The sequence below is a fragment of the Dermochelys coriacea genome, chromosome 8 (genome assembly GCF_009764565.3).
Source record: "Dermochelys coriacea isolate rDerCor1 chromosome 8, rDerCor1.pri.v4, whole genome shotgun sequence".
NCBI classification, from domain to species: Eukaryota; Metazoa; Chordata; order Testudines; family Dermochelyidae; genus Dermochelys; species Dermochelys coriacea.
In genome coordinates, this window is record NC_050075.1 from 61,240,984 (window position 1) to 61,268,775 (window position 27,792).

The following is a 27,792-nucleotide window of genomic DNA, read 5'->3' on the forward strand; positions in this document are numbered from 1 at the left end:
GCTGTTTTGGAGTTGTGATTTGGGGAGGAGGGTTAAGTAGTTAGAAAAACTGACGGCCGTAGTTTATTTTTAGAAAGCCCAGCCCACCACTCATAACTCACAAGAAAAGAGAATACTACTTTTAACCAAAGAAAGTTAGGAATTGGTTCTTTTGCATTAAAAAGGTATACATGCATGTTCTTTAAAAAAAAAAAAACAAAAAAAACCCAACCACTTGACATTTACTTTTGTATTCGTTTCTCTATGACAGGCCTGACAGCACTGATCCAATCATCTTGATTACAGGCACCTATATAGGATACATAAAAAAGGTTTAAAAAAATAAATAAATAAAAGCCAGCTTTTCTGCAAATTCAGGCTCTGGATACTCATTTGCAAAGGCTACTTAGTGGATCTCTTCTCTGGAGAATGACAATACTAAATTGTTCAAAATGGTCTTTTTGAAATACAAAGTTAATCACTGGTTCTTGTTAATACCTTTCAGTATTCTATTGAATAATATTTAGACAATATTTAGAAAAGCAACAAAGCTGGAGTAGATTTTAAAAGGGGGGGAAGTTCTAACCTTTACTCTATTATTGGCAGGGGGAAAAAAGGACAAATCTTTTGGTGAGAGTATAAAAGTAGAAATTTGGTTTTCCAAATTGGGTGGGTGGGTAGGGGAGGAAGCAAGTATATGAAAATCTTGATTTTTTTTTTCCTTATCCAGTAATTTCTGCCCGAAATTTAGACTTTGGAAACCTTTATATCATCATTAGGATCACCTATTCTTTCATTTTGTTCTCCAAATTTTGGAGGGTTCCTCCCCATGTTTTAAAACAATACTTAGCACTTGCAAGACATTTGAAGATGTAACTTTGAACATTTGAAGAGGTAAGGGCTTGTCCAAATGAACATTTAATGTGCATTAACAGTTCCTTGTAGCACTCTGATCTACAGTAACTCCTTGCTTAATGTTGTAGTTATGTTCCTGAAATGTGACTTGAAGCTAAAAGATGTTAAGCAAATCTAATTTCCCCATAAGAATTAATGTAAATGGGGGGGTTAGGGCGCGCACGCACACACACACACAGTACAAGTTTTAAACAATTTAATACTGATACACAGCGATGATGATTGTGAAGCTTGGTTGAGGTGATGAAGTCAGAGGGTGGGATATTTCCCAGGGAATGCCTTACTGCTAAATGATGAACTACCAATCAGCTAAACCCTCAAGGGTTAACCCTTTGTTGTTAATGTAGCCTCACACTCTACAAGGCAGCACGAATGGAGGGAGGGGTGACAGCATGGCAGAGAGAGAGAGAGAGAGAGAGAGAGAGAGAGAGAGAGAGATGCGCATTGCTCCTTTAAGTACGCTGACGTCACTCTAAGTAGACTGCCTTTTTAAATAGATCACCAAGTTGAGACAGAAGCTGCTGCCAGGAAGCTCCCTCCGTCTTACGCCCTGTAGTGTCCCCCCGCTGCTCTATGGAAATGGGGTAAGCAGGGTGCAGGAGCAGGGGGGAGAGGGACACCCTGAAATTAGCTCCCCTCTTCTCCTGCCCTCACCCCCCGCACAGCAAGCAGGAGACTCCGAGGAGCAGCTCCAAGGCAGAGGGCAGGAGCAGCACAGGGCAGTGGGGGGAGGGACAGCTGAACTGCTGGCAATTGATAGCATGCTGGGCGGTTGCCACACAGGGAACGGGGAGCTGATACGGGGGCTGCTGGTCCACCCTGGTTCCAAGCCCCCACCAGCTAGCTCCAACGGGCTGCTCTTCCTGCAAGCAGTGGACAAAGCAGGGAGCACTGCACAACTTTAAATGAGCATGTTCTCTATCTGATCAGCAACCTAACAACAAAATGACATTAACCGGGATGACTTTGTGAGGAGTTCCTGTACTCTCCTTTCAAAGAGGACTAAAATTTCCCCTGTAGTTTTATCTGTATTCTTCACTTCCAGTCCTAAACTGTTGCACAGCATGCTTTTAAATTCTGTATTTTGCTATAGTGAGTTCAGCAGTTACTATATGCATACTCCCCCATCCTGCAAATGGATTTCATGCCAACAGACCCCTATTTCCACAGAAAGCCTATACACTTCAATGATATGACATGCAGGTCTGACTACATCAGGGCCATTGTCCGGTAGGAAGTTTTTTTGTTTTTTTTTAAAAGGGATCAGAATCTTTCAAAATGAAAGATACACTATACTGCAACTAAATATTTCACATTTGTCTTAATATTTGAGAAACTGTGACAGAAATCCACCTTTCGATGATGTATTTACTTTACTAGTTTTTACTTTACCATAATAAATACTACAAGGGACAAATAAAGCATCAATTTAATGCTAAGTAGTGACAGTTCTACTCTCATAATATTAGGATTACAAAGATTAACATGTTCCCTAGAATATAAAAAAGGAGGTGGAAGGCAACATGAAAAAAAGATATGGTAACACGAATTGTACCAGGTGAAACTGAGCTAGTTTAATACCAAATAAGAAGACTTTGCAAATCTTAAAAATTAGAAGAGACATCTGATAGATGATTACATTTTAAGTGGAATGAAAAGATTAGATTTAACTTTTTGACCTAGCAATAACAGGCTCTACTTCTTTGTCCAGTTGATTTTGCCTTGGAACTAAAATATTAAGGGAATGAATAATAGAATTCTAAGATTCTGACACCACAAAAACTAGCTGAAAGGAAAAAACCTGAAAAAAAAAAAAAAGGGGGGAGAGGGGACAACTAATCCAGTTGATCACCCTTTTCAATACACCGTCTAAATAAGTCTCTCAGTGAAAGATCAAAAGTATTAACAAGAACCAGCTGTTACCTCAAAAGACCAATTTGTTTTGGTCACACATGGCCACCAAAAACTGTTATTAAAAATGCAACAAGGTACAATGTTTAAATTAGCCACAGTGAACTAAACTTACCTAAATCAATTGGTCCTTCCCTTAGTCCATCTAGTTCATATAGCCTTCCATTAACAGGAACATAGCTTACAAAGTGAAATGCATCTTCTTCTTTTGCTGATGACTTTGCATCAAACTCAAACATTTGTTGTCTAAAAGGTAAATAGATACAATGCTGAAGGGAAAGAGAAAAGGTTCCTGGATTTTGTATGATTCGTAACATGCACAACTTTTGTTACCTGGCAAAACTGTTGTGAACCTGCCGAATCACTTCAGAGTTGCTTAGTGCCAAACCTTTCATCTAAAAACATATATAAAAAATAAAGATAAATAGAACATAAGACAATTGTTCAAATCAGTGTACATCAAGTACAAAAGTTAGTTGCACTTACCGCAGCATCAAAACTTTGTGAAAATTCTTTAAATTCTGCTAGTGTCTCTCCTAGATGGATATCTTGATGGATACAGTTTAACAGCACACTTACTATGGCTTGAGTAGCACAAGCATTGTTTATTACCTAGGAAGAGGTATGGAAAGTGAGGAGCAGTTCATTACAGATAACATAAAAAAAAATTAAAGTTGGGCCAATTCTTCCTTTATAAACCCTTATTTTCCATAGATTACATGGCTCTGATTTAGCTTACAAAAATGCAGTCTGGAAGCAGTACCTATTTTTTGGTAAACATTTACTACCACCTAGGTAGGTTTAAGAGTAGCAGCCGTGTTAGTCTGTATTCGCAAAAAGAAAAGGAGTACTTGTGGCACCTTAGAGACTAACAAATTTATTAGAGCATAAGCTTTCGTGAGCTACAGCTCACTTCATCGGATGCATCCGATGAAGTGAGCTGTAGCTCACGAAAGCTTATGCTCTAATAAATTTGTTAGTCTCTAAGGTGCCACAAGTACTCCTTTTCTTTTTGCCACCTAGGTAGTAAATCTAGCCTGGATGGCCATAAAAGCCTCTGCTGTACAAGACAAACCAAGTGATGCTGGTTGTACGGGTGCAATTAGCAAAACAGACAAAAAGTGCAATTATTCTAAGTAAATATATTAGAAACACCCTGTAATTTGCCCTCTCACTTCCTCTAAAAGAAGAGTTAAAAACAGAGTAAAGAACGCAACAACCTAACAAAGAAAGATGTAGTGATGTCAATCGATTGCTAAAGCACAGCAAAGAATCTTTTGCTTACTTTTAGTGTATATTATTATTCTACTAGTGATTCAGGGCTTCATCCTTACTCAGGAAGACTAGCACCTTGCTTGATTTCAATGGTATCATAGGCAGAGTAAGGTATTACTCAACACAAAAAAATCCTGTCTGAACCTGGCTGTACATATCTCAGTTTTCTAAAAAAGCTGTTTCCATTTCCCCCTTAAAAATATAATGATACCATTCAATGAACACTACAATTAGACTAACAGGGAAAAAGATTTAAAAATTTATCTTTTGGCAAAGACGGCATCCCATACGACCTAGAGTTAAGATGGTCCTGTTTAAAAAAAAAAAAAAAAAAACTTAGCAAATACATTAAGAGTTATTCTCAAATTCAGATCGGTTCTGTATTTAAAAAGTTTTGTAAATTTCACTCAAAAGTTTTTGCTGTTCACCACATTTTATAGAGCACTTATCTTCCTTCAATCCAAGTTTATTTTTAAAAACTGAGACTGCTCCACAAACTAGTACACCAAAAAATTCAAGCCACTTAATAATAAGATAGAGTATCAGCCTTAACTCACCTTGCTGAATATTTTTTTGGTAAAATATTCTACCTTTTGAAAAAGTAAATCAAAACCTTAATGTTAGTCAGAGCTTCTGTACATTAAGAGAGATACATAGCCTAAAATGTGTGTTTTAGGTCTGTCAAGCAATTAAAAAAAATTAATCGCGATTAATCGCACTGTTAAACAATAGAAAACCATTTATTTAAATATTTTTGGATGTTTTCTACACTTTCAAATATATTGATTTCAATTACAACACCGAATACGAAGTGTATAGTTCTCACTTTATATTACAAATATTTGCACTGTAAAAAAAACAAAAGATATAGTATTTTTCAATTCTAATACAAGTACTGTAGTGCAACATCTTTATCATGAAAATTGAACTTACAAATATTGAATTATGTACAAAAAAAATAACTGCATACAAAAATAAAATAATGTAAAACTTCAGAGCCTACAAGTCCACTCAGTCTTACTTCTTGTTTGCCAATCACTTAGACAAACAAGTTTGGTTACAATTTGCAAGAGATAATGTTGCCCGCTTCTTGTTTACAATGTCACCTGAAAGTGAGAACAGGAGTTTGCATGGCAATGTTGTAGCTCATATCACAAGATATTTACATGCCAGATGCACTAAAGATGCATATATGTTCCTTCATGCTTCAACCACCATTCCAGAGGACATGCGTCCATGCTGATGACAGTTTCTGCTCAATGATGATCCAAAGCAGAGCGGACCGTCGACACATGTTCGTTTTCATTATCCGAGTCAGATGCCACCAGAAGGAGGTTGATTTCTGTTTTTGGTGGTTGGGGTTCTATAGTTTCCGCATCAGAGTGTTGCTCTTTTAAGACTTCTGAAAGCATGCTCCATACCTCAACCCTCTCAGATTTTGGACAGCACTTCAGATTCTTAAACCTTGGGTCGAGTGCTGTAGCTATTTTTGGAAATCTCACACTGTATTTTATTTGCCTTTTGTCAAATGAACACGTGCTGGGTCATCATCCAAGACTGCTATAACATGAAATATATGGCAGAATGAAGGTAAAACAGAACAGAACACGAGACCTACAATTCTCCCCCAAGGAATTCTTTTAAAAATAAAAAAATACATTAATTACATTTTTGACTGAGCACCATCAGCATGGAAGCATGTCCTCTGGAATGGTGGCTGCAGCACGAAGGGGCATATGGCACGTAAATACCTGGCAACACTGGCAAAAAAAGTGCCATGCGAACACCTGTACTCACTTTCAGGTGACATTGTAAATAAGAAGCAGGCAGCATCTCCCATAAATGTAAACAAACTTGTTTGTCTTAGCAATTCGCTGAACAAGAAGTAGGACTGAGTGAACCAGTAGGCTCTAAAGTTTTACATTGTTTTGTTTTGGAGGGCAGTTATGTAATAAAAAAATAAAAATCTACATTTGTAAGTTACACTTTCACGATAAAGAGATTGCACTATGGTACCTGTATGAGGTGAACTGAAAAATACTATTTCTTTTGTTTATCATTTTTACAGTGCAAATATTTGTAATAAAAATATAAAGTGAGCACTGTACACTTTGTATTCTGTGTTGTAATCAAAATCAATATGGTCGAAAAACATCCAAAAATATTAAATTTCAATTGATATTCTATTGTTTAACAGTGCAATTAATCGTAATTTTTAAATTTTTTTTTTTGAGTTAATCGCATGAGTTAACTGCAAATTATTCGACTGCCCTAATTTTTTTTTTTTTTTTTTTTTTAAAGGGAAGTGAAATACAGGGTCTATATATGTTGAAGGATAGAGAGTGAATACTACCTTTCAAAAGTGATCATAAAAGATATGGGGCCATATTCTGCCCTTGGTTACCTTTATGTGACTCCACTGAAGTCAATGGAGTTGACAAGGGTGTAATTAAAGGGCAGAATTTAGACAAGAAATTACTTTGTATTGGTTTGGGGCTATGTGCAGCATGAGGGATGATTATTAGCTGTTTCACTCAGTAAATTTGTAGGCTGGCGGGGGGGAGGTTAGGGGGAGAGAGAGGACAGAGGAGAAGACTTTCCAGTCTGTGTGAGTAACATCCAGCATAAAGGTTTACATACATTTTAAAAGACGACAATATAAGAGCTTAATTATATATCAAGCATTTGAAATATATTTCAGGGCTGTAAACATGAAACCACTTCCAACAAAAAAAGTGAACAGAGAACATCTGTATTCTAGTCAAAGCAGGTCAGAACAGACTGACACCTTTTCTTTGGCAAGATCGGGGAAAACAAAACAAAACCCACAAGATACCACGTTGCTAGAAAGTGCCCTATTTGTACTTTATGTAGTGAACAGTATATTGCTCCATGATATGAATTTACATTCAATTGTCCAAAAATAAGTGTGTCACTAGAAAACTGGACTGCATCTATATTACTGAATTAGAATACATATTTAGCCTTTTCCCCCTTCGAGCGCATGCATAGCTTTGCATGTACAAAATACAGTTAACCTAGATCTGCTATTTAAGGGAAAATATGGAATTATGCTCTTGGAGACTATACGGCTCTTCTACCAAACGTGCAGTGTTGCAACATGCCTCAAAATGTATATAGGAGGAGGGGGAAGACAAAAGTTATTTTGAGTAATTCACAAGTTACACATTAAATACAGCCATCTTGGTATGAAGGATGGAGCCAAGATGGACAGTTATTTCTTTGCTTATTGAATACACGGATTTGACCCTCTACCCATTTTCCTTGCCTCCTTCACCTCCTAGAAGGGATCTCAAACATCACCCCTTTTTTGAGATGGCTCAGCTATTCTAATGTTGTACACCATGCCAGATATAATTAATTGATTGGTAATGCCCAAAAGCCACCTGTTAAGATTGGAGTCCCAATGTTCTAAGCACTGAACAAATAATCAGTAAGACAAACTTTGCTTCATAGAAAGTAATCATTTTTGAAATAAGATGCAATAAGTGGGTGTAAGACAATGGGAAGCAATAGTAGAATTAGGACACACTGACAGTAACACATGTTTACACAGAGCATCTACATGCACAGTTATACAGTCAAGCCAAGGGATGGAGTACATGGGAACACCATCATGTCCCTCAAATAAGGAAGTGAGAAAGGGAGTAGAAGCATCAAGACACACTAAAGATTGGCAGAAAGTGAAAAACAGTACTCAGCTGTGAAAGATAAAGATGAACAAGATTTTAAAAACTGCATGATATGTGTAGAAGGTACTCAATGTTGAGGATGATGAGGTTGGAATAGAAGCTCTGAGAAATGACCAGGAAGGGTACTTCTAGATACTGGTGAGAGCAGTTGCAGTAGAGTGCAAAGGTCACAAGCCAGAATGAAGGGGAGAAGTTGAGGCAACAGTTGAAGATGGAATATATATGAACTTTAGGTGACAGAGAGAAGGGAGATGGGATTAGCTGGAGAGACAGATAAAATCTAGAGTAGGACCTTAAAATGAGGGGAGACCACAGCAAATTTATTATAAGATGAAAAACTGAAGGGAAGACCAAGAGATTAAGGAGAAAAACAAAAGTGGGGGAATAGGGAATCATAAAACAGGAGGTGATGGAGTAATGGGGGCAACTGAAAAGTGGGTGATAAACTTTAGTGACTATGGAGAAAAGTAGGGAAAAGGGAACATCTCTTTCTAAAAATTGGCAAGATAATGGGAGAACAATGAGAGAGTTGTACGACAGAGCCAAATAGTGGCATATAGATGAGACTGCAGGCCTAGGATAATTGAGAGTAGAAAAGTAGCTCTTCTTAATAGAGGAACTGAAAGAGAAAAAGAAGTTTGTAGTGAAGTAAGGTGGAGGATGTGGATGTTAGGAGTGAGTTATGAGTGGTGGGATAGGCTTTGCACTAAGAATGAGGGGCAAAAGAATCCATGACTGAGTTGATAAATCAGAGGAGGGGACATAAGTCATAAACACAAGTTACAGAAGGACAGGAAGACACGAAAAGGGTGAAAAGGAGCAGTGAAGACAAGATTGAGCAAATGGCTGTTTTGGTAACTAGGAAAGCTGATCCAAGACTGAAAGTCAAACAAGGAAGGGAAGACATGGAGGTGGGAGGCTAAGGGGTTGGATGGGAAATCAACATGGTAACTAAAGATGAAGATGGGCACTTCAAATGACAGCCAGACATACAAGAGCAAAAACAGAAAGGAAGTTTAAGTTACTTAACCCCACTCCCACCTTGTCTTTTCTTTGGTTCTACTGGTGTCTCCCCAAGTATTTGCCCTTCTACTTAAGCATCTGTGTTGATGCCATACTGCAGCAGTATGGCATAAGGCTATCTTGAAGAAGCTACTACAAAGCGTTTGGCTTTACTGGTTTAAACCCAGTAAGTCCACCCAGAAACCAATATGCAGTTAATGCATATCCCAGAGCACTCATGTCACATGCTCCTGGTGATATTCACATTAATAAGTGGGCACCAACCTTGTGCATCAGCTTGAGTTTCTGGGTTGATTTCACAGATAGCACCACATAGATTACAATGCAATATGCCAATCCACTTTCTTGTGGACAGGGGATGAAGTACTTTGGTCTTGTAGGTCAGCTATTCTCTTTTTCAGAGAGTTCCGGAGAACCAAAGAGGATAAGGGTTGAGGATCTTGCATTATAATATATGGGTTTGTATCACTTTGAATCTTGTAAATTCATCTTCTAAACTTCTGCATGCCGCAAAATAGATGATTTTACTAGATCTGCAGCCAAATGCAACCATGTTACTTTAAGGTAGATTTGGGTTCTAAGACTTGTTATTTTCAACAGATGCACAATTTTACCTTTCAGAACCAAGATAAGTTCTCTATATTATACTCCATTATAGACAATCCCTCCATGACTATTATATGTGCCATGAACTGCAAATGTTTCATAATTAATTCATTTGTCTATTAACTTGGTTAATGCTCAAATTGGGCCAATCTCAATGCTCAAATTTAGCATTACTAAACCTGCAAACATAAAGGGCTTGATCCTCAACCAATTTAAGTCAATGGGAGCGTTACATGAACGAAACAAATCTCCCCAGATTACTGGGATGCAATTATGCCTTAAATCCATTCTTTGGAAGTGACCCTTCCTCCTCCCCCAGGTACAATGTGCTTAGTTCCTAGTTAATGTTCTATCATGCTACTAAAAAACAATGAATGAATACTCAGTAAAAATGCATGTGTCATCCTGATACTTGGCTAGTAAAATATTGGAGAGACCAAAAAAAAAAAAAAAAAAAAAATAGTATAAATGTATCAACCCACAGTGGCAACTTGTGCAAATGTTGTTCTTGGAGAGATGGGTCTACTTCTGCCAAGACCTTTGTGCTAAGCCATGAGCAATTGTTCCTTGACAAACAAACAGTGGTTTGCAACAACATTAATGATTATTGAATACCTTAGTGGCAGCATTAACACACGTAACCACTGTGTGTGGAAAATAAAATTAAGGGTCTGGTTTAACAACACACAGACGTTAAGACATTCAGAGTTAAGGCTGAAATCGTATCCTTAACTCACCTCATTGTGCCTAGGTATCCTAGCTCAAATGGCATGTAAGATCATCCAGAGTTCTGAGGCCCCAAATAGAGGACCATATCATACCTAGGCATAACAGGGAGGCCAAATTTAACATGAGTACATATAAACTGACCAAGATAATAAAAAGTTAGTTAGTAAGCATGCATATTAAACATAGTATCATTCAGTTTATTTTTCAAAATACTCAAGCTCTAACCTGTAATAAACAGTAGCTGTTAGATTTCAGTTACTAACCCACAACTATGGTACATATTTGTGTGATGCAAAAGTGCTCAGATGCATTCAAATCTTGTTTTTAGATTGTTCCATTGTCATGCGAGGTATTTAAATTTTATAATAAAACACTGTTTCAGAGTTATGATCTTTTCATGTGAAGTTTACATTCAGAAATCTTTTTTTTGAAAGTTTCAAGATGTATGGAAACTTAGGTACAAATTCAATTGTAGCACTGAGAATATCCTAATTTAATTCCCATATTATAGCACTATCATACAAGGATATACACTTAGTCTTATCAATATAAAGATTAAAAAAAAACTTCTCAACACAGAAGTTAAAAACCACAGAGTACAATGTCTCTATCTAGATTGTAATTTTTTTTTTTTTAAAGAGAAACAACATATGGAAGGAGGAGGGCTAAAAATTTGGGTTTTAAGAGCAAAAGAGTTGGGATCCTCAAGATGTTTGGAACTCTCACTTTTATTTATTTATTTATTTTTTTAAAGAGACTATGCAAACTGACAAGCCACCAATCCCTAATGTTTACTACTCCATTGGCTGACTGCAGTTTTACACAATTGCCAGGAAAGTTTGGTTGCCCAGACAAAAGATCTGCTCATCCTCCCCTTACACTATGGTGGATTACATACAAAAAAAGGGTTCTTTAAAAAAAAAAAAAAAAAAAAGAACACGCAGTGGAAAGACTTTATAAAATACAATCTGTTCTGAAGATGACCTGCAAAGGAAAAGAAAAAACAAAACTAGGCTTATGCCCCTTTTTGTTTCTTTATGATGTATAAAGAAAGTTTTACTGCCCCCAATCCCCCACATATCTTACATTTTAGAAATGTAAGAAACAGCCCTGGTCTTCCCTTGTTTTGCTGGAGGACTTGTTGGGTAGCTCTCAGACCACGATTGATGTGGCTGATTCTTTAACGCAGGTTTACTTTCCCCTAAATTTTAATCACTAAAAGTTTAAAACTTCAAACACCCATTTAGCAGTCTCTTTAAAAAAAAAAAGAAAATAAAACACAACACTCTTCCCCTCTTAATGATCAGCTTTCATTCTCCTGTAAGCCATAATTTTACTAGATCTCTAGTCACACTAAATCTTTCAGTCCAGACAAATGTGAATTTTTAATGTATAAAACAAGCAAAACTCTTTAAGGCATCCTTATATCAAGTGCTTTGATTTAATTAAGCCGCTGCACTTGTCTAATACGGACAAGGTGAAAGAAGCAAAAAGGTACCAGCCCATTCCCTTGTAGGTCATTTTTCAAATATTTGGTGCCATCATGTGGCAAAATCATGCACTACTACTTTAAGAGCAGCTACCAGTGCATGTTAGCTACTTTTCACCTTTTTTTCTATTTAAAAGAAATATATTTATTGTATTTGTACAGTAGGCCAGACACTCCAAAGCAGTCGTTACTGTCTGTTACTACGTTACTACGGACTTCCCTTTCTCCCATTACAAAGATGAGCTATACTTTCAGGGTTCAGAGAAGACCAAGAACCCTGGAAATTAAACACTCTTTCACCATTTGCTTTGAGGTTTCCTAGCTTTTTCCATTCAGAATTGTAATGTTATTTGAGCTTAAGTCTCTGTATTTGCATTCTATAGTTCAATTCTAATAAGGCTACTTTAAACGATCAAATAAAACAAGTTGTTAAACACTAAGTGCAATGCTTAGAATTGCTCAGAAACAAGCCTAATAGAGGAAGAGAAAAGACATGCATAAGCGTAAAGCGGGGGAACACACAAGTGGTCTGGAATATTTAAGAAGCAACAGCATGTTTGATTATGATAAAAAGCAGAACCCAGAATAGCGAATATGCAACCAATCATTCATCCGGACACTAGACAGAAACTGTTGGCTACCTCATGGCGTTACAAGACCACAGCTGGATCTTAGACTTCTTTGAGAAGATTTGCAGAGAAAGCGAAGAAAATGAGATTAGGAAAGGCCAAGGAATGAGGGCCTCTAGAGCAGGGCAAAAGAGGAGTGAAACAGGAAGACAACGGGATAAGAACAAAGCATAGATGAATTTTCATCAGCATATGACAGAAGCACAGATATAGAGGAGCTAAGACAGAGAGGTTAAGTATGCTTTTATCTCCCACATTTCTACTTGTGCATAGATCTATGTGGATACCTCTCAACTTCCTAAAATGCAAATGTCAGATAATGGTCTCAATTTGTAACAGACACACAAAACAAGGAAGAAAAATAGCAGTGTTCTACTTACGATACATTTCTATAAGCTCTGTTTCAAGATTTGCGAGATTTCAGATCTTTACAAGGACAAATAGGAACATAATATAAATTTTTGTGGGAAGGATGAATATTGGGTTTAAACTGAATGCTATATCTCTATGTTTGAGAGGCAAGATATGATGGGTGAGGCTCACCTCTTATGAGCATCCTAATAGCTGGGTGCAGCACCATAGTCCTCTTCCTGCTCCTGGTGTAACCTGTAGGTTGTTAGCTTTGCTTGGTGGGTCTTCAGTGGCACAGTCTCTTCCAGGGTAACAAAAGTCCAATCAAAACTGTGTCCCCTCATCTGGATCTTCAGTCCCAGCTACGGGCACTTAAAATTTGGTTCTTTGCTAAGACCTCCAAACATGCCTTGTTTCCTTCTTAAGGTTCACATCACTTGGGCAGTGGGGGAACCTGGTCTCACCCACTACTCCAAGTTCCAACCCAGGAACCTTAAACTGCAGCCATATACTGCTCACTTCAATTCATTGCTGTCACTACCCTGGGCGACCTCTTACCTGGCCCCTTTATCTTCACTGCTTACCTTAGGGGTCCAGTTCTCAGGTCCTCTCCCCCAACTTGAGCAACTGCAGTAGAACCAAGCTCTAGTTGTCCCTTGAGCTCCTTGGGCCAAAAAGAAGAGCACCTCTCTTTGAGCCTCCAGCCCCAGACAAGAACTGACCTGCTAAGGCCCTACAATTATTTTTATCTGAGCCTGCTGGGCTCCAATTGGCTGCTTCTGTGCAGCCTCTCTAGGCAAGCGTGGAAGACCCACCTTTGTCACTCCTTTCCTACAGTAGGGCGTAGAAGAACTATTGGACCTCCTGTATGGAGCCATGAAAGCCAGGTATACCCCATCACATACCTCCCCCCACAAAAAGGATTTGGGGAGATGGTCCTGCCTGAAGACAATGTTCTCTCTTAGGCAGTCTTTGCCCTGCTTTCTCGGGGTATTCTCTCCCAGGCCGTTCTCTATGGAGAGCTTTTATTAGTCCATGCCCTGGTTGGTAGGGTCTTCTGTCTCAGGCTTCTGTATGGAGAGGTTTTGTAGTCCTTGCCTTGACTAGTCAGGTGTCCTGCATGGTCAGGGTCTTCTCTCAGGCAACTCTGCCTGAAGAGCTTCTGCAATTCAGGCTTATTTTCCTCCAGAGCCTTCCGTCTAGCTTATTTCATAGCATCGAGTTCCCTACTATACTTCTTTGGCAAGGAGAGAGGGCTTCTTACATTCTCTGCTCTCAAGGCTGAGCCCTTTTCAGAAGCCTTGGTCTTATCTCCTCCGAAAGACATCCAACAGCTCATGTTTTCTTAGGACTGCCAGTAGAGTCTGCCTCATGTCACCAGGTTCCCCTTGTGGGCTCTTTGCTGTCACCTCCTGGCCCCACTGGGGCATGTCTCTGTACACTGACACCTCAGCAAGCTTTGTGTCAGTGATCATAGTTGGTTCATTCCACACTCCTTCATACTCCACTGGATAGGTTTACCGACCAGTTGTATATACTGTTTTCAAGTCCAGCTCTGAGGCACCGAGCTCAGCGGCATTTGTGCCATCAGACACCTTTTTCTTATCTTACCTATTCTTGGGGCTCCTGCACCTCTTCCTGCAGCAAGTCCATCTTCAAAAAGGGCAAAACCTTTTTTATGTGGCCCATCTCTTCAAACCAAAGACAATTACCCTTGTCCACCTCCCTGCCACTAGCAGAGTTTGTGGTTCTTTCCATAGCTTACCCCAGCAACTCAGTCTTTCCCTACCCCAGTTCACTCAAGGGCAAGCAGTGTCCACAACCATAACATCTCCTCAGTAAGTTTCAGTCCCACTGGATCACTCTTGTCTACCTGATGCTTGAAGTCATTGCTGCTTCTTTCCTGCAGGATCCATTATAGGTACTGCTGCTGCTCCTCTAACCTGTCTAGCTGTTGTGGCAGTTCAAATCACACCTTCCGCTACTCTCTGCAAGCTTCACTGAACTGCTGATGCACTTAACACATTTCCCATCGGCCTTAACTCTTCGTGACCCCAAATCATGTTTTATCAGTCTATTTAGCAGCCATCAGAGCCTCTGGCATCTGAGGGAAGGCATCCTTTGGGACCTTGACCTCTCCCAGCATCTCAGTACTCTGTGCCTGCCAATAATCAGTCTCGTCTCTGTTACTCCAGGGGCAAACTGAACTTGCATTCCCTTCAAGCGCACAGTAGATGTATCTACGTAGCAGGCCATCTGCCTTCTTTCCCTTTGACACCTGAGACACCCAGGCTTATTTGGATGATGTCATGGCTTCCAGGCTCCCTATCAGGGTTCAGATGGGATATCAGACCTCATGCACTAGAGACAGAAGTAAGCATCACTCTGCACTGACATCACTCACGTGAGTCTTGTAAACCTAGCTGTGATACTAAGTTGTGATGGAGGGGAAAGCTCACCTCTTGAGTATCTCCTAGCAGCTGGGTATGCTACCACAGTCCTTTCCCACTCCTGGCATCCCCTGTAGGTTGTCAACTTTGCTTGGTGGATCTTCAGTGGCTCAGCCCTCTGGCCGGGTCATACAATCAAAACAAACTCCTTCCAGGGTAACAGAAGTCCAACCAAAACTGTCTATCTGGCCTCACCAGGATCTTCAGTCTCAGTCCTGGGCCCTTTAATTCAACCCTTCGCTTGGGCCTCCAAAACAAGCCTTACCCCGTTCTTGGGGTTTGCACCACTTTGCCAATGGTCAGTGGAAGAACCCTGGCTCCCCCACACCTGGTTTCAGCTCAGGAACACTGTAAATAGCTGCCTTGTACTGCTCACTTAGATTTGTTGCTGATACTTCCCCAGGCCTCCCTCTATCTGGCCCCTTTATCTTTGCCAGTTACTTAGGGTTTAAGTTCTCAGGTCCTCTCTCCCTGAGCTTGAGCAAATGCAGCCAGAACCAAGCTCTACTTGTCCCTTGAGCTCCTTTGGCCAGAGAGAGGGGAGCACCCTTCTTTGCCCCTCTGGTCCCAGCCAACAACTAATCTGCTAAGGCAATACAACTCCTTTTATCTGAGCCTCCTGGTCTGATTGGCTGCTTCTGTGCAGTCTCTTTAGGCAGGCCTGGAGGACCCACCTTTGATGCTCCTTTCCTGGGGCAGGGTGTAGGCGGACACAGACGGACTGTAAGGAGCCACAAAGGCCAGCTCTAGCCAGTCATACATACCTATATGCATTTAAAAACAAAAACAAAAAAAAACCCTACTACTGAACTAACTTCTCTTGGTTAGAAAATTTACATTTGATCTGGTTATTCTTCCTTGCTTTTCTAAGTCACTAGTGATATACATTGATCTGCCTGCCAAAGCAAAAAATACAAGAATTCTGTATTAGTGAATTATATCTTTAATGATATAAGATGGATTTCATTAGCATAAACAACATTTTCAATCATTTGTTTCAAACCTTATGTATTTCAGATATAAATAATTAAAAGAATACGTTCAGATCAACTTTGAACACGGAACAGGTAAATATGGCTCGAGAATGTGAGCATTTCCTATCACAGAGTATTTGAGAAATATAGTGATAGCAGTTCTACTTTGATGGACTGAAATAAAATTTTCCCCCCATAATCTTTTGTTGAAAGTGGTTTCAAAATATCATTGATTCATGAAGATTTAAAGAAAAAAAAAAACCTTCAAAATAATCCTTTATGACACTGAAAAGAAGTTTTAAAAGCATCATTTTCATTTACTCTTCAGCTCCTTCTCCCAACAGAATTTTACTTTTCCTTGTTTGGCAAGATTTTGTCTGACTAAACATACCTTGTACACAGTTGTTCACCTTTGTGCACCCTTCAGTTATCTTCTGTCTTTCTGCACTAAAAAACCCTGTTTCATGGGGTACCCAAGGAAGTCACTGAAATTACTGTACCTGTTTAGCAAAAAATAGTGTGTCTAGTCTGGAATCCTGAACAACAGAGCCCGCTGGCTCTTCTCCCGGCTGCCACTTGAAGAGGAAGATCAGCCCATGAACGGGTCTACAAAATAAAAGGTCAAAGCAGAAAAAGTGTGTTGATAAAGAACTGTGTAAATTATTTTTAATCTCAGTGTATCATCATCTGATAAGGCAACTCAGTTAATTCTTTCTTTCTAAGCATTGTCAGTTAGGCTCAGACTCCTACATGTGACCTCTAACTTTGAATGATTAAAAATTTTCAGAGATGCCACCCACAATTCCAGGTGGAGTTAGTGCTCAAATAGCACTGTTGAAAAGTCAAATTTTGGCTCATTGATCACTTGGTAAACTGGGCTTTAAGTGCCAGTTTGCTTCTGCTCCAATACACATTTAAAGGTTAAAGTGAGGTTAAAGAAATCCAGTACATATTAACCTTAGACCCTGTTCCTCCCCACACCACCACCACCACCCACATAGGAAATATACTGGATGATAAAAAAAAACCCTGCATGATACATCTGGCAATTTCATCAACAACAATATTCGTAACACTTTCTTTGGAAACAAATACCAGATTCATTATCCAAGCATTGATAAGCACTGAAACTATAAATTTGGTAATCCTGCTAAGTGCAAAAGGAAAAAAATCGATAAAGCTAAGATCCCCTGTGAAGATTTCATACAAGTTCTCAATCTGTAAAATGAAGGTAATTCTCTCTCTCTCTCCCCACCATTTGTTTTTCTTGTCTATTTAGTTTTATGACTTTCACAAGATGGGCTGTCTCTTACTAGGTTTGTAAATTATCCAGCACAATGGGACACTGATCTCAGGTATTACCATAACATTGATAAATAATATTTGTAGAGAGAAAAAGTCCTTCTAAAAATGTTTTATGAAATATTTTTAAAATGCATCAGCACAGATTTTTCCCCATCACAGTAATCTGAATTTAGGATCTGCTCTAAAACAAAGGCCACAAATACAACTATAGAGTCAACAGTGTGCCCTTGTTGCCAAGAAGGCTAACAGCATATTGCAATGCATTAGTAGGACTATTGCCAGCAGATGGAGGAAAGTGATTATTCCCCTCTATTTGGCACTGGTGAGGCCATATCTGGAGTACTGCGTCCAGTTTTTGGCCCTACCGAAAGGTTGTGGACAAACTGGAGAGTCCAGAGGAGGGCAACGAAAATGGGGCACATGACTTATGAGGAGAGGCTGAGGGAACTGAGCTTATTTAGTCTGCAGAAGAGAAGAGTAAGGGAGGATTTGACAGCAGCCTTCAACTACCTGAAGGGGGGTTCCAAAGGGAATGGAGCTAGACTGTTCTTAGTGGTGGCAGATGACAGAACAAGGAGCAATGGTCTCAAGATCCCGGGGGGGGAGGGCGCGCGGGAGGAGAGGTCTAGGTTGGATATTAGGAAAACCTATTTCACTAGGAGGGTGGTGACGCACTGGAATGGGTTACATAGGTGGTGGAATCTCCATCATTAGAGGTTTTTAAGGCCCGGCTTGACAAAGCCCTGGCTGAGATGGTTTAGTTGGGGTTGGTCCTGCTTTGAGCAGGAGATTGGACTAGATGACCTCCTGAGGTCTCTTCCAACCCTAATATTCTATGATCCAATAGCTTACTTTAATTTTTCAAAGTTCTCTGGCTCCAGACTCCATATTTCTTCAACTTGTGCTCCCCTGCAACCTGAAAGAGCAAAGCTATAGTTTTAACTATCCTAAATTGGAGAGGAAAAAGCCATATATATATATATATATATGTATGTACGTACACACACACAAAGAAACTTACTTCTAACTAAGCCCAGACTTAAGAAAAAAAGCCTATGACTGATATGGATGAAAGATTAGAGAAAAAGTTGTTTAGTCCATTTTGCGTAATTTTATAGAGTGAGCACTGTCAAATGAACAGAGTGTCATTGTGTCATTAGTTTCTACTGTTTGTGTTGATTTTTCAGTCTTTAAAAAATAACGGGACTGTAAAACCACAAAAGTCAGCAGGAGATATTTTGGGTCAAGTATAATACAAAGTTAGCAGCATTCTTTCACAACCATTAATTTCTTTCATGTATGGATATATAAATTCAATTAGTGTTTGTATTACTTAAACTATATACTAGTAGTGATACTAATAACCCTTACACCATAGCAGCACCTTCCATCAGAGGAGGTAACCGTCCTTCGCAAACATTACTATAGCATCATATATCCAAAGTAAAATAATTAGCCTCATTTTTTAAAGGAGCAAACTTGTGTCCAAAAAATTTAGTAACTTGTTCATCACAAAGGAAGTGTATGACTAAGCCAGGAAGATAACCCCAGGAACTTCCCGACCTATGCCTTTAGCCACAAAAATCTTCCATTTCTGGATTAAGCAGAAGCATGAAAGCAAATCATTGGGGGGGGAGGGGAAGAGGGGGGAGAAATAAGAGAAATCACTGTTTACTGAATAAGAAAAACAGTCAATTAAATATTTTAATGGAGAACCACAAGAATCTCATAAGGCCACTAATTTTCACTTTGTGACAAAGACAACAATAAGATACTGTAGGTAAAAGCATGTAAAACACTACATAAACATATTAATTTGAATTAATATTCATTCAGATTTAACTACTACACAAATAGTTTTTAAAAAAAATCAGGTCAGTACTTGTGAAAGAAGCAAACTAGGCAATCCTGGAGACTAAAGTTCTCAATTTGCCCATAAACCAAGTATCAATACAAGCTTCCTGCACAGCTTGTCAATATGCCTCAGCTTTGACCTGGGAGGACCATCTCTAGGAATGAGGATGGTTTAGTCTTCATAGTTCATTTTCAGTCTTTCACTTCACTGATAGTACTGCCAACAACAAAGCCAATTAAGAGTTGGACTTTTAACCAGGAGACAGAGAACCAATCTTTTTGCATAACATAGTACAACATTGAAACAATCAAGACCAGTCCTCAGATGTGTCTCAAAGTCTTTTGTTTCAATACTCAGGCTTCAAATGAGGATTTGGGTTTCACTCATAAAAAAAAAAAAACCTCCAAGAACTGAAAACGTTTATTGATGGATGTTTGTAGTATCCGAGGATCTAAACCTATTTCAGTGGGAGACTGGAAGAGTGAATAATGAACAGGTTCCATAGAAGACAAATTGTTAAATTATCCCTCGGGGAGGAGGTTGCATATACACAGTTTGATAATGCTCTTGCTCCACATATCAGACACACGGCCAGTACAATTCACAAAACACAGGCAACTGAATGGCTTTCAAATTTGATCATTTAAATTGATCAAATTTGACGCTGACACAAACATAAAAACAAAACACGCTTTATCCCATTACCAGTCCTTTGCGTCATCCAGTTGTCAAATTATATTAATTCCTTCCTCATTATCTACAGAAGAAATTAAATTAGCCATCACAAGAGTTTACTGAATAGGAATATGTAAAACAGAGTTTGAGAAGTTTTCCAGAGATGTACAAGCTGGAAAACTAGATTTACTAGCCAGATGAAGATACAAAGGATGGGGTGGGGCAGGCTTTACTGGTGAGGTCCAGGGGCAAATCCTTGGTGAGAAATTCAGCACATCCTGCAATCAACACATGCTGGGAAGTATGCTGAAATTTCTTCCAAGGTGTCTGAGTATCTTGGTATGAGGAAACTTCATATCAGCTTCTGGCTAGTTCATGTGATAAACCTTAGCTCCACGTCCCTCTAGAATTCTTCCTCTTTCCGGAAGATACAGCACTCTTGAGGGGCACCTCCTTACAGCTGCCTAAAGACTAGGATCATATCTCCACTATTTTACCCCTTGTAGGCTTTCTGGACTGCAGAAAAGTGTGTGCTATTCTACCACTCTCCTCCCTTGCCTCCCCCCCAAAAAAAATTATGAATAATTACAGTGCCTGACCCTTAGCTTTCACAAACAGCAGCATCATGAAATTAATATGATTTGACAAATTCAGGGCTGCCCAAATAATTCTCAACAGTAACAGTTTTACTGCCCAGAAATGTGTTAATCTTATTTGGGTTGTGCTGCTTCACAAAGCTGCAAGCAAAAGAAGACACACTGGATCTGTGTCTGAAGACTCCAGCATAGGAACACTACAACGGTTTATAATTCACATTTCATCATCTTCACAGCCATGAAGGATGGAAACTTTTTATTTAAAAAAAAAGAAAAATGTTTATGACTTGCAAAAATGGATGGGTTAAGTGCCCACACTTGTGTCACTACTAAGGCATTTTTGCAAGTCCTGGTGTAAAAAGTCAGACTTATTTCATGGGTCAGGTAAGTGAGGAAGAAAAGGCAGAGCAGGTAAGAAACATGCTTGGACTATATGTCAAGATAGTCTAATAAAGGACTCTCATCTACTATGTGGACCTGGATACACAATTTAGCTTCTTTGGGCCAAATTCTACATTGATTTACAATCCATACAATCCCAATAGTACCATTGCATTGTATGTGGTGTAAATCAAGGCAGAACTTGGTCTCTATAACTCAGTGTCCAAAGTTGTAAAATTAAGATATTATTCACCTACCTCATACAAGTTTTCCAAGTACTAGTTACCATTTATGTGCTATGTAAAACTACATCTTAAATGTAGCATACTGAGCTAGAAGAAACTTCTCATATCAGAGGGCACATGCTCATGCAAACCTGTATACAGGTTTGTTCATTCAGGATTTTTCTTTTTAAGTTACTCTCAAAATGCTAATGTGTACACCCTGGCCAGAGCTCACTGCAGCTATTGAGCTGTGTGCGCGCCTCAAAGGTCTTCCTCAAAGAAACAGCATTAATTCAGTGCTTGAGGGCCGCAGCTGCTCCATAACAACCACGCAGTCCCATTTTCAAACACAAATGGGACCCCACTGGGTTTCGGGGGAGCTGAACCGTGCTGCAGGCTGGGATGTGTCGAGGCAGGCTGAAGCGTAGAAGCAGCAGAGCGGGCTGTGGCTTCCCCCTGCGAAGAGCTAGCCCTGGAGAGGCTGAGCAGGTGCTGGGCACTGCACCCTCCCAGCGGAGGGGGATGGCTGGGGGATTTGGGCATCTCTCCTTCCGATCCCACCAGAGCAAAACCGCCGCCTCAGCCCATCTGCACCTGCTAGAGACAGGGGGTGTCGCACCCCAGCAACGCCGCTGAAGAGGCTCGGGGCGAAGTTCAGGCAGGTCCCGAACGACGCGCCACCCCCGTCCCGCCAGAGGCGGAGGGGCAGCTGCAGGCCTCAAGAGTGCCCACCCGCCACCTGCCCAGACGCCGGTCCCAGCCCCCTGCCCGGGCCCCGCTCGACCCCTCACCAAAGCCCTTGATGAGCTCAGTGAAGACGCCCGGGTCGCTCTCCATCAGGCACCACTCCCCGGCGCTGCCTCCTCCCGACATGGTGGCGGGTCCCAGGCTCTCACGGAGCAGCTGCTGCCACCAGCCGCCGGCTGAGGCTCTCTGCAGGCCCCCACGCACGCCGCCGCTTCCTTCCCAGCAAGCTCCGCGGCCCACGCTGTCATCTCGATGGTGAAGTGAGCGCAGGCTCGGCCCGGACGGAAAACCAGCAGCTAGACTACATCCGGGATACTACTTCCAGGCATGGAAGAGGCCTCGGCCTATCGGCTGAGGGGGAGCCGGGTCCTCCGCCGCTGTGCCTGATGGGAGCGCGCCGTCCGGCTCTTTGGAGAGGGAACTAAGGGGAGGCGCGATGGAGGGACTTTATCCGGGTCCCAGTGTTCCGCCCTGCCCTGCCCGCCTCTGTTAAGGATGCTGAAACGGGGAACTACATCCGCGGTCGCTAGTCCCTGGGGGATGGGGGAAGGCTAGGCGGAGCGGTTCCATCCGGGGCCTCGGAGCGTGGTCACGGTGGGGTGGGGTGGGAAGGGAAGGAAGAGCGGCTCCATCCGGGTCTTAGCGATGTTGTCATGAGAGGAAGCCGACCCGGGAGGGGCTGACTTCGAGGGGAGCCTGCTGCGTGAGGAGAAACAGAGCCGGCCGCAGGCAGCTTGCGGAGTCCTTGGCGGAGCCGCCGCCGCCTCCTGCTGCGTCCGGTCCCCGGCTCACGCGCGCAGGTAGGGCCCGGCCCCGCTTGAGCAACAACAACCGCCGTCTCCGCCGAGCGTCCCGTGCTGCGCCACTGGTCCGAGCTGCAGGCAAGGCCTCCCTTGGGCCGCGGCCTAGCCACACACCTTTCACACCCCCTTAAGGATCGCCCCTCCCGACGGCCTTGCCCCTGCCGGAGGCACCGAGAGCCGCCCGTCTCCTTAAGGCTGGGTGTGGAGCCTCTCTGCGAGCGGAGGCCTCTGCTGCTTTCGCCACCCCCTAGGTGAGGAGAGGCCCGGGAGCGGCTGAGGGAAGCAGGGGTAGGGTCTGGGGTGGAGCGTTTCGCTCGCTGCTGCTGCTGCTGCTATTCCCAGTGGGGAGGGCGCGCGAACGGCCAGTGGTAGTGGGGCGGCAGAGCAGCTCTCTGCGGGAAGGGGCGCCTGGTAAACCCCCAGGACAGGTGCCCGAGATCTCTTGTAGAAGAGAAGGGCAGAAAAAACTACAGCGGGGTGAGGCGCACACACAGCGCGCAAGGCACCGGTGTTCGTGCGCCAGGTGTTCTGGGATACTGGTATTTGTTTCCTGTAGCCTTTTTTTGTTAAGATATCTCAAAAAGTCATACAAGTGGTTGAAAGCAAGATATGGTCCGTACAGCCGTTTGAAGAATGGTTTCTTGGTAAAAATAAAATTTGAAGAATAAAATTTGAGGTTGCTATAAAAAGTGAATGTGCAGATCTTATAGAAGAGGAGGCTTGCCAGACAATACTTTTTTTCCCTTGTCCCTAGCTCCTCTGCTTTTTCCACCAAATGCATCCGATGAAGTGAGCTGTAGCTCACGAAAGCTTATGCTCTAATAAATTTGTTAGTCTCTCAGGTGCCGCAAGTACTCCTTTTCTTTTTGCGAATACAGACTAACACGGCTGCTACTCTGAAATCTTTAAACAGACTTTCTTTCCATGTATTGTGGACCAGGTGTCCTCTTTATAACTCCCTATAAATCAGACTAAAGAGTGACAGACGGGGAGGGCAGTGTAGACTACTGTGAAGAGTAATGGACTGGGACTCAGGAAACTTGAGATTCAGATTCCAAGCTCTGCTTCTGGGTGACCTTGGGCAGTCACTTCATCTCTCCCTGCCTTCATTTCCCCATCTTTAAAATGGAAATGGGAGTCTGCAAGTGAAAAATGCTATATCTCAACTAGAAATTAATATTATCAAACCCCATTTCCTTGTCAAAGTTTCTGTGCCAATCTTCCTTTAAGAGAGTGGTCATATTATTTTTCATAGGAACATAGGAGTTGCTTTATTTAATCAAACCAGTGGTCTAGGTAAGCCAGTGTTCTCCATGTGACAACAGCTGTTAAAAGATGTGCAAGAACTGTGAAGCAGGCAACTATGAAACAAACTGTTAATGGGAAGTTTCTTATTAATTCCCTCAGTTAGAAGAAAGCTTATGTCCTGAAGCATTAATGGTCTATATTGATCTAAAGCTGTGGTGTTTTTGAGTACTTTTTTTAAAAAAAAATCCCATCTAATTTGACGGTGAATATTCTCAGTATTTATATAAATATCTAATCCTTTTTTGAATTTTTTGAATCCTTCTAAGCTGTTGGCCTCTATATTAGTATTAACATTTTTAAAAGACTGCAAATGAATACAGTTCTTTACGGAACAGAAAAAGATATAGTCTCAAAGGGCTTACAAATATAAATATACAAATCATAGTAGATTTCCACTACAGTGTTTTTTATAATTTAGCCAACATAAAACCAAAGTTTAATTTCAAATTAACTTGTAAGTGCTATATTTCATTTGCAATTCAAATACTTGTTAAATGTAGCAATTTGTTAAAATTAGGTTGGAACTTGTAGTTTTATTACAGCTTTTTTTTTAAATGTGTTTTTTATGTAAACCTTTAAAATTTGGATTAATTATGTGAGACTTTGCTTTTTAAACCATTTTGTGTACTTGTATAGCACAAATGAATAACAAATTCAGTGTAGTTGCAATTGATACAGCTGTAGTTATTCTCAGACAGTTATTTACTGTAGTTTTGTGGGAAATGGTGATTCAGGATGCTATGCTTATAAGAAACGTATGGAATTTTTTTAAAGGGGAGAAGGCAATATGCCTTTAAGCATTAACATCAGTATACGCTTTTATTTACACACACACACACAGTTTTGCAGCTGGATTGTATAGTTACCAGTTTTTAGTGTTGCTCTGTCGGTTCCAGTGGCCAGCTGAAATTGCACAGGAGGGAGGGGAGCCAGGCCTTTGTCGAACGCGTTCGAAGCTTTGATGTTGATGCAGAACGAGTCCAAAGTCCAGACCGAGCCCAAAGTCCCATGGCGCCTTTTTTTATAAGAAGAAGTTTTTTTACAAGTCTTTGGACCTTGCTCTGTTACACTGGAGCTGTTAATTACGAGGTAGTTAAGGTTGCTTTTAATTAGCATTATTTGGGTTGTTACTGGGACTATTTTTATTTTTTTTTGGCTTTATTTTTTATTTTGTTTTTGGGGTGTATGCCTTTGCTTTGGGGTCGTCAATTTGCCATCCGGGTGATTCTGATGATAAAGCTGGTGCCTCTCTACTCCTTCATTCCCTTCTTGACTGTTTGGCCCAGCTGTCTTTTTTAATTAATTATCACACATTTTTTGCTTGCATACCAAACAGTAAATAAGGCAGTAATTACATCCATAAAACTTTTTATACTTTTAAGAACAATTATTAACACAATTAGGAAAGAATAAACTTAGAACAATTTATTCTTACTAATTTAAGGAGTAGATTTTATTTTTTTATTTTTACTAATTTGAACCTAGCAAAATGGAGTATAAATCAAAATAGAGTATAGTTTACTTCAGACAGTTTTTCCCTATTCGGCTTTTGGCCTACAAGAATGTTGCACTCCGTATTCCTGAGGGAATTCTGCGCCTAAAAATTATGCACACAATATTTTAAAATTCTGCAAATTGTATTTGTCAATAAATAAATGTGGCTCCAGCATGGAGCACAGGGCACTGGCTGCATTGAGATGGGAGATCACCCTGAAGCCCCCATCTTCCCCAATATAGAGACTCAGCAGTGAGGCTGCATCTGATCCTGACACAGTGCAAGGACTGGCCCTGCCCCAGAAACACCCCGGGACCTTGCCTCTCTGTGCCAGGTGCACCAGGTGTGTATGGGCAGGCTCAGCCCAGCAGTATCCAAGTGTGGAGGGATCCAGGTGTCGGGTGAAAGGTTTCTGTGTGGGACAATCTGGGTGTGGACTGCTCAGTGGGAGATCGGAATGCACGCAGGCTCATTGGGGGGGTTCCAGGGGCAGGAGAAATGGGAATCTGCAGGGGATGCAGTTGAAGGTGGTTAGGGCTGGTAGTGGACGGGGGTGGCACTGGGTGTGGGGAGATAGGGCTCAGTGCGGGGGTCTGGGTGTGGGAGGCTTGGGGTGGATCTGGGTGCTGGGGGAGTGGCATTTGATGGGGTGGTGGTCCAGGTGCAATTGGTTGGGGATCAGTGGGGTGGGAGTCTGGGTGGGGGGGGTTGTTGGAGGGGTCCAGATATAGTGGGGTGTGGCTTGTCAGGGTGAGGATTCAATGGACCTCCTTAACGGGGGAGCCCTACCTACGCCAAGGGGATGCCACATCTCCCCGCAATTCTGATATTCCCTTTTCTTCTCCATCTCCCTCTGCTCACTCCCACATTCCCCTCCCCCTGCCCTATTCCATCCCTCCTTCCTTCCCCACTGCCTCTTCCACCCAGCCCTACTGCAGGCACTCATTGTTGCACAATAGAAAACAGGCTCCCAGCACACAGAACGAGAGCGCAACTGTCACTAGGACCCAGGAGGTGGCGTTGAGCTGCAGAGTCAGTGGAGCAGAGAGACAGCCTCCTTCAGCTGGGCAGCTCTGCACTTGCAGAATGGGGGGGGGGCAGAGACATGTAACCCCCTGTGCACCCCCATGCCCCATCTCTGTTTGGAGGGGGGGCAATCCTCCAGTGGTTGCCCTCTTCCCCCTCCCTCCCCCCCAGCACAGCTTCCCTTTGGGAAACACAAGAGATCTGCAGGAGGGGGGTTATTTTTGGCAGGTACACAGTCCCACAGAATTCCCCCAGGAGTAACTCTCTGAGTCAATGCTGAACTCCTCCTCTATGGCATTAGGGAGCACAGTTCTCTGTTGCAAGGGGACTGTATTTCTAATGAGGCTTACAGCTGATAATTTGGTTCTTCAAAAATCACATGGTAGTTTTTGTAGAAATATTAACTTGTATGGGTTATGGGAAGGACATACATTCCACTTTTTTAATTGCAGAATGTAAAAATAACCAAACGTACAGCTCTAAGGATTTGACTGCACAGGATATTACTGCAGGGCAAGTGACTAAACTGCAGTAGCTTGCTGCACAGACATGGCCTACCTATAGGTGTTATAGTATTATAGTGCACTAAATTCTTTAGTGTGCTTTTATGTAAGATGATGATAGGTGTCTGTGCAAAGAACAGGAATAGAAAGTATATTAGAGTTTTAAGTTTTGTAATGCTTTTATTCTGTAATTGAAATTATATACCAATAAACAAAAATTTAGGAGAATAAATGTTTCCTTCCTAAATTTCAGTAGGATTGGATATTGTTCTTCACTTTGTGTCCTAAGCTGCGATGTAGTGTCTCCATGCACTGTTTAATAGCTACTGGGTTCCATCCCAGATAGAGCTGTATTTTATAGGTGGATGAAATTATATATAGTTTGAAAATGAGATTTATAAATTCCTTTAGGAACTTTCTGTATAAAAGGTACTATATATTCCTGTAAGTCGTCTTCACAGTGGATAAAATTTTGCTCTGTAAATAAGGAAGGTTCATGTACCTGTTTTAAAAAAAATACAAAGAAGACTAAAAATAACAATATGTAGCAATAACATTGCAAAATGTTAACCAAGATGAGTACCTGTGAGTATTATTTGGCTCAGTAAGTGTGGTTTTTGTTGTTGCAGAGTAGCTATCCCAACATTGTAGGACTTGCATTGATGTTGTTGGTGTCAGAGTAACTAAGGTGGTAGAATTTTTGACTTGAGCCAGAATGTCATTGCTTTAAGTCTTGCACCAAGACTTGGATTCAAATGCAGTGCTAGTAGTAAAGAGAGAAGTAGAGTCCTTTAAAATGAAATATTAAATGGACACTTGCCATTATCTTT

General features: G+C 41.2%; 2 protein-coding genes across 8 annotated transcripts in view; one reads left to right on the forward strand and one right to left on the reverse strand.

Annotated features, from left to right (window-relative positions):
- Window positions 1-22,007, reverse strand: part of UCHL5 (ubiquitin C-terminal hydrolase L5) — a 29,633-nt gene extending 7,626 nt beyond the window's left edge. For 3 of the 5 annotated variants that reach the window (XM_043491406.1, XM_038414362.2, XM_043491404.1), the window contains exons 1-7: window positions 21,872-22,002; window positions 18,202-18,265; window positions 16,545-16,650; window positions 3,292-3,417; window positions 3,139-3,200; window positions 2,921-3,051; window positions 226-289 (exon numbers count right to left, since the gene is read on the reverse strand). In XM_043491406.1, coding sequence (XP_043347341.1) covers window positions 226-289; window positions 2,921-3,051; window positions 3,139-3,200; window positions 3,292-3,417; window positions 16,545-16,650; window positions 18,202-18,265; window positions 21,872-21,953 — 635 coding nt within the window. In that variant the 5' untranslated portion in view covers window positions 21,954-22,002. Of the gene's footprint in view, window positions 1-225; window positions 290-2,920; window positions 3,052-3,138; window positions 3,201-3,291; window positions 3,418-10,159; window positions 10,244-16,544; window positions 16,651-18,201; window positions 18,266-21,871 lie in introns of all 5 variants that reach the window. The other 2 variants (XM_038414366.2, XM_038414365.2) reach the window with 2 other exon arrangements.
- Window positions 22,008-22,486: 479 nt separating this feature from the next.
- Window positions 22,487-27,792, forward strand: part of RO60 (Ro60, Y RNA binding protein) — a 34,341-nt gene continuing 29,035 nt past the window's right edge. For 2 of the 3 annotated variants that reach the window (XM_038414360.2, XM_043491403.1), the window contains exon 1: window positions 22,740-22,881. The gene's annotated coding sequence lies outside the window, so the exon portion shown is untranslated. Of the gene's footprint in view, window positions 22,628-22,739; window positions 22,882-27,792 lie in introns of those variants that run through there. The other variant, XM_038414361.2, reaches the window with a different exon arrangement.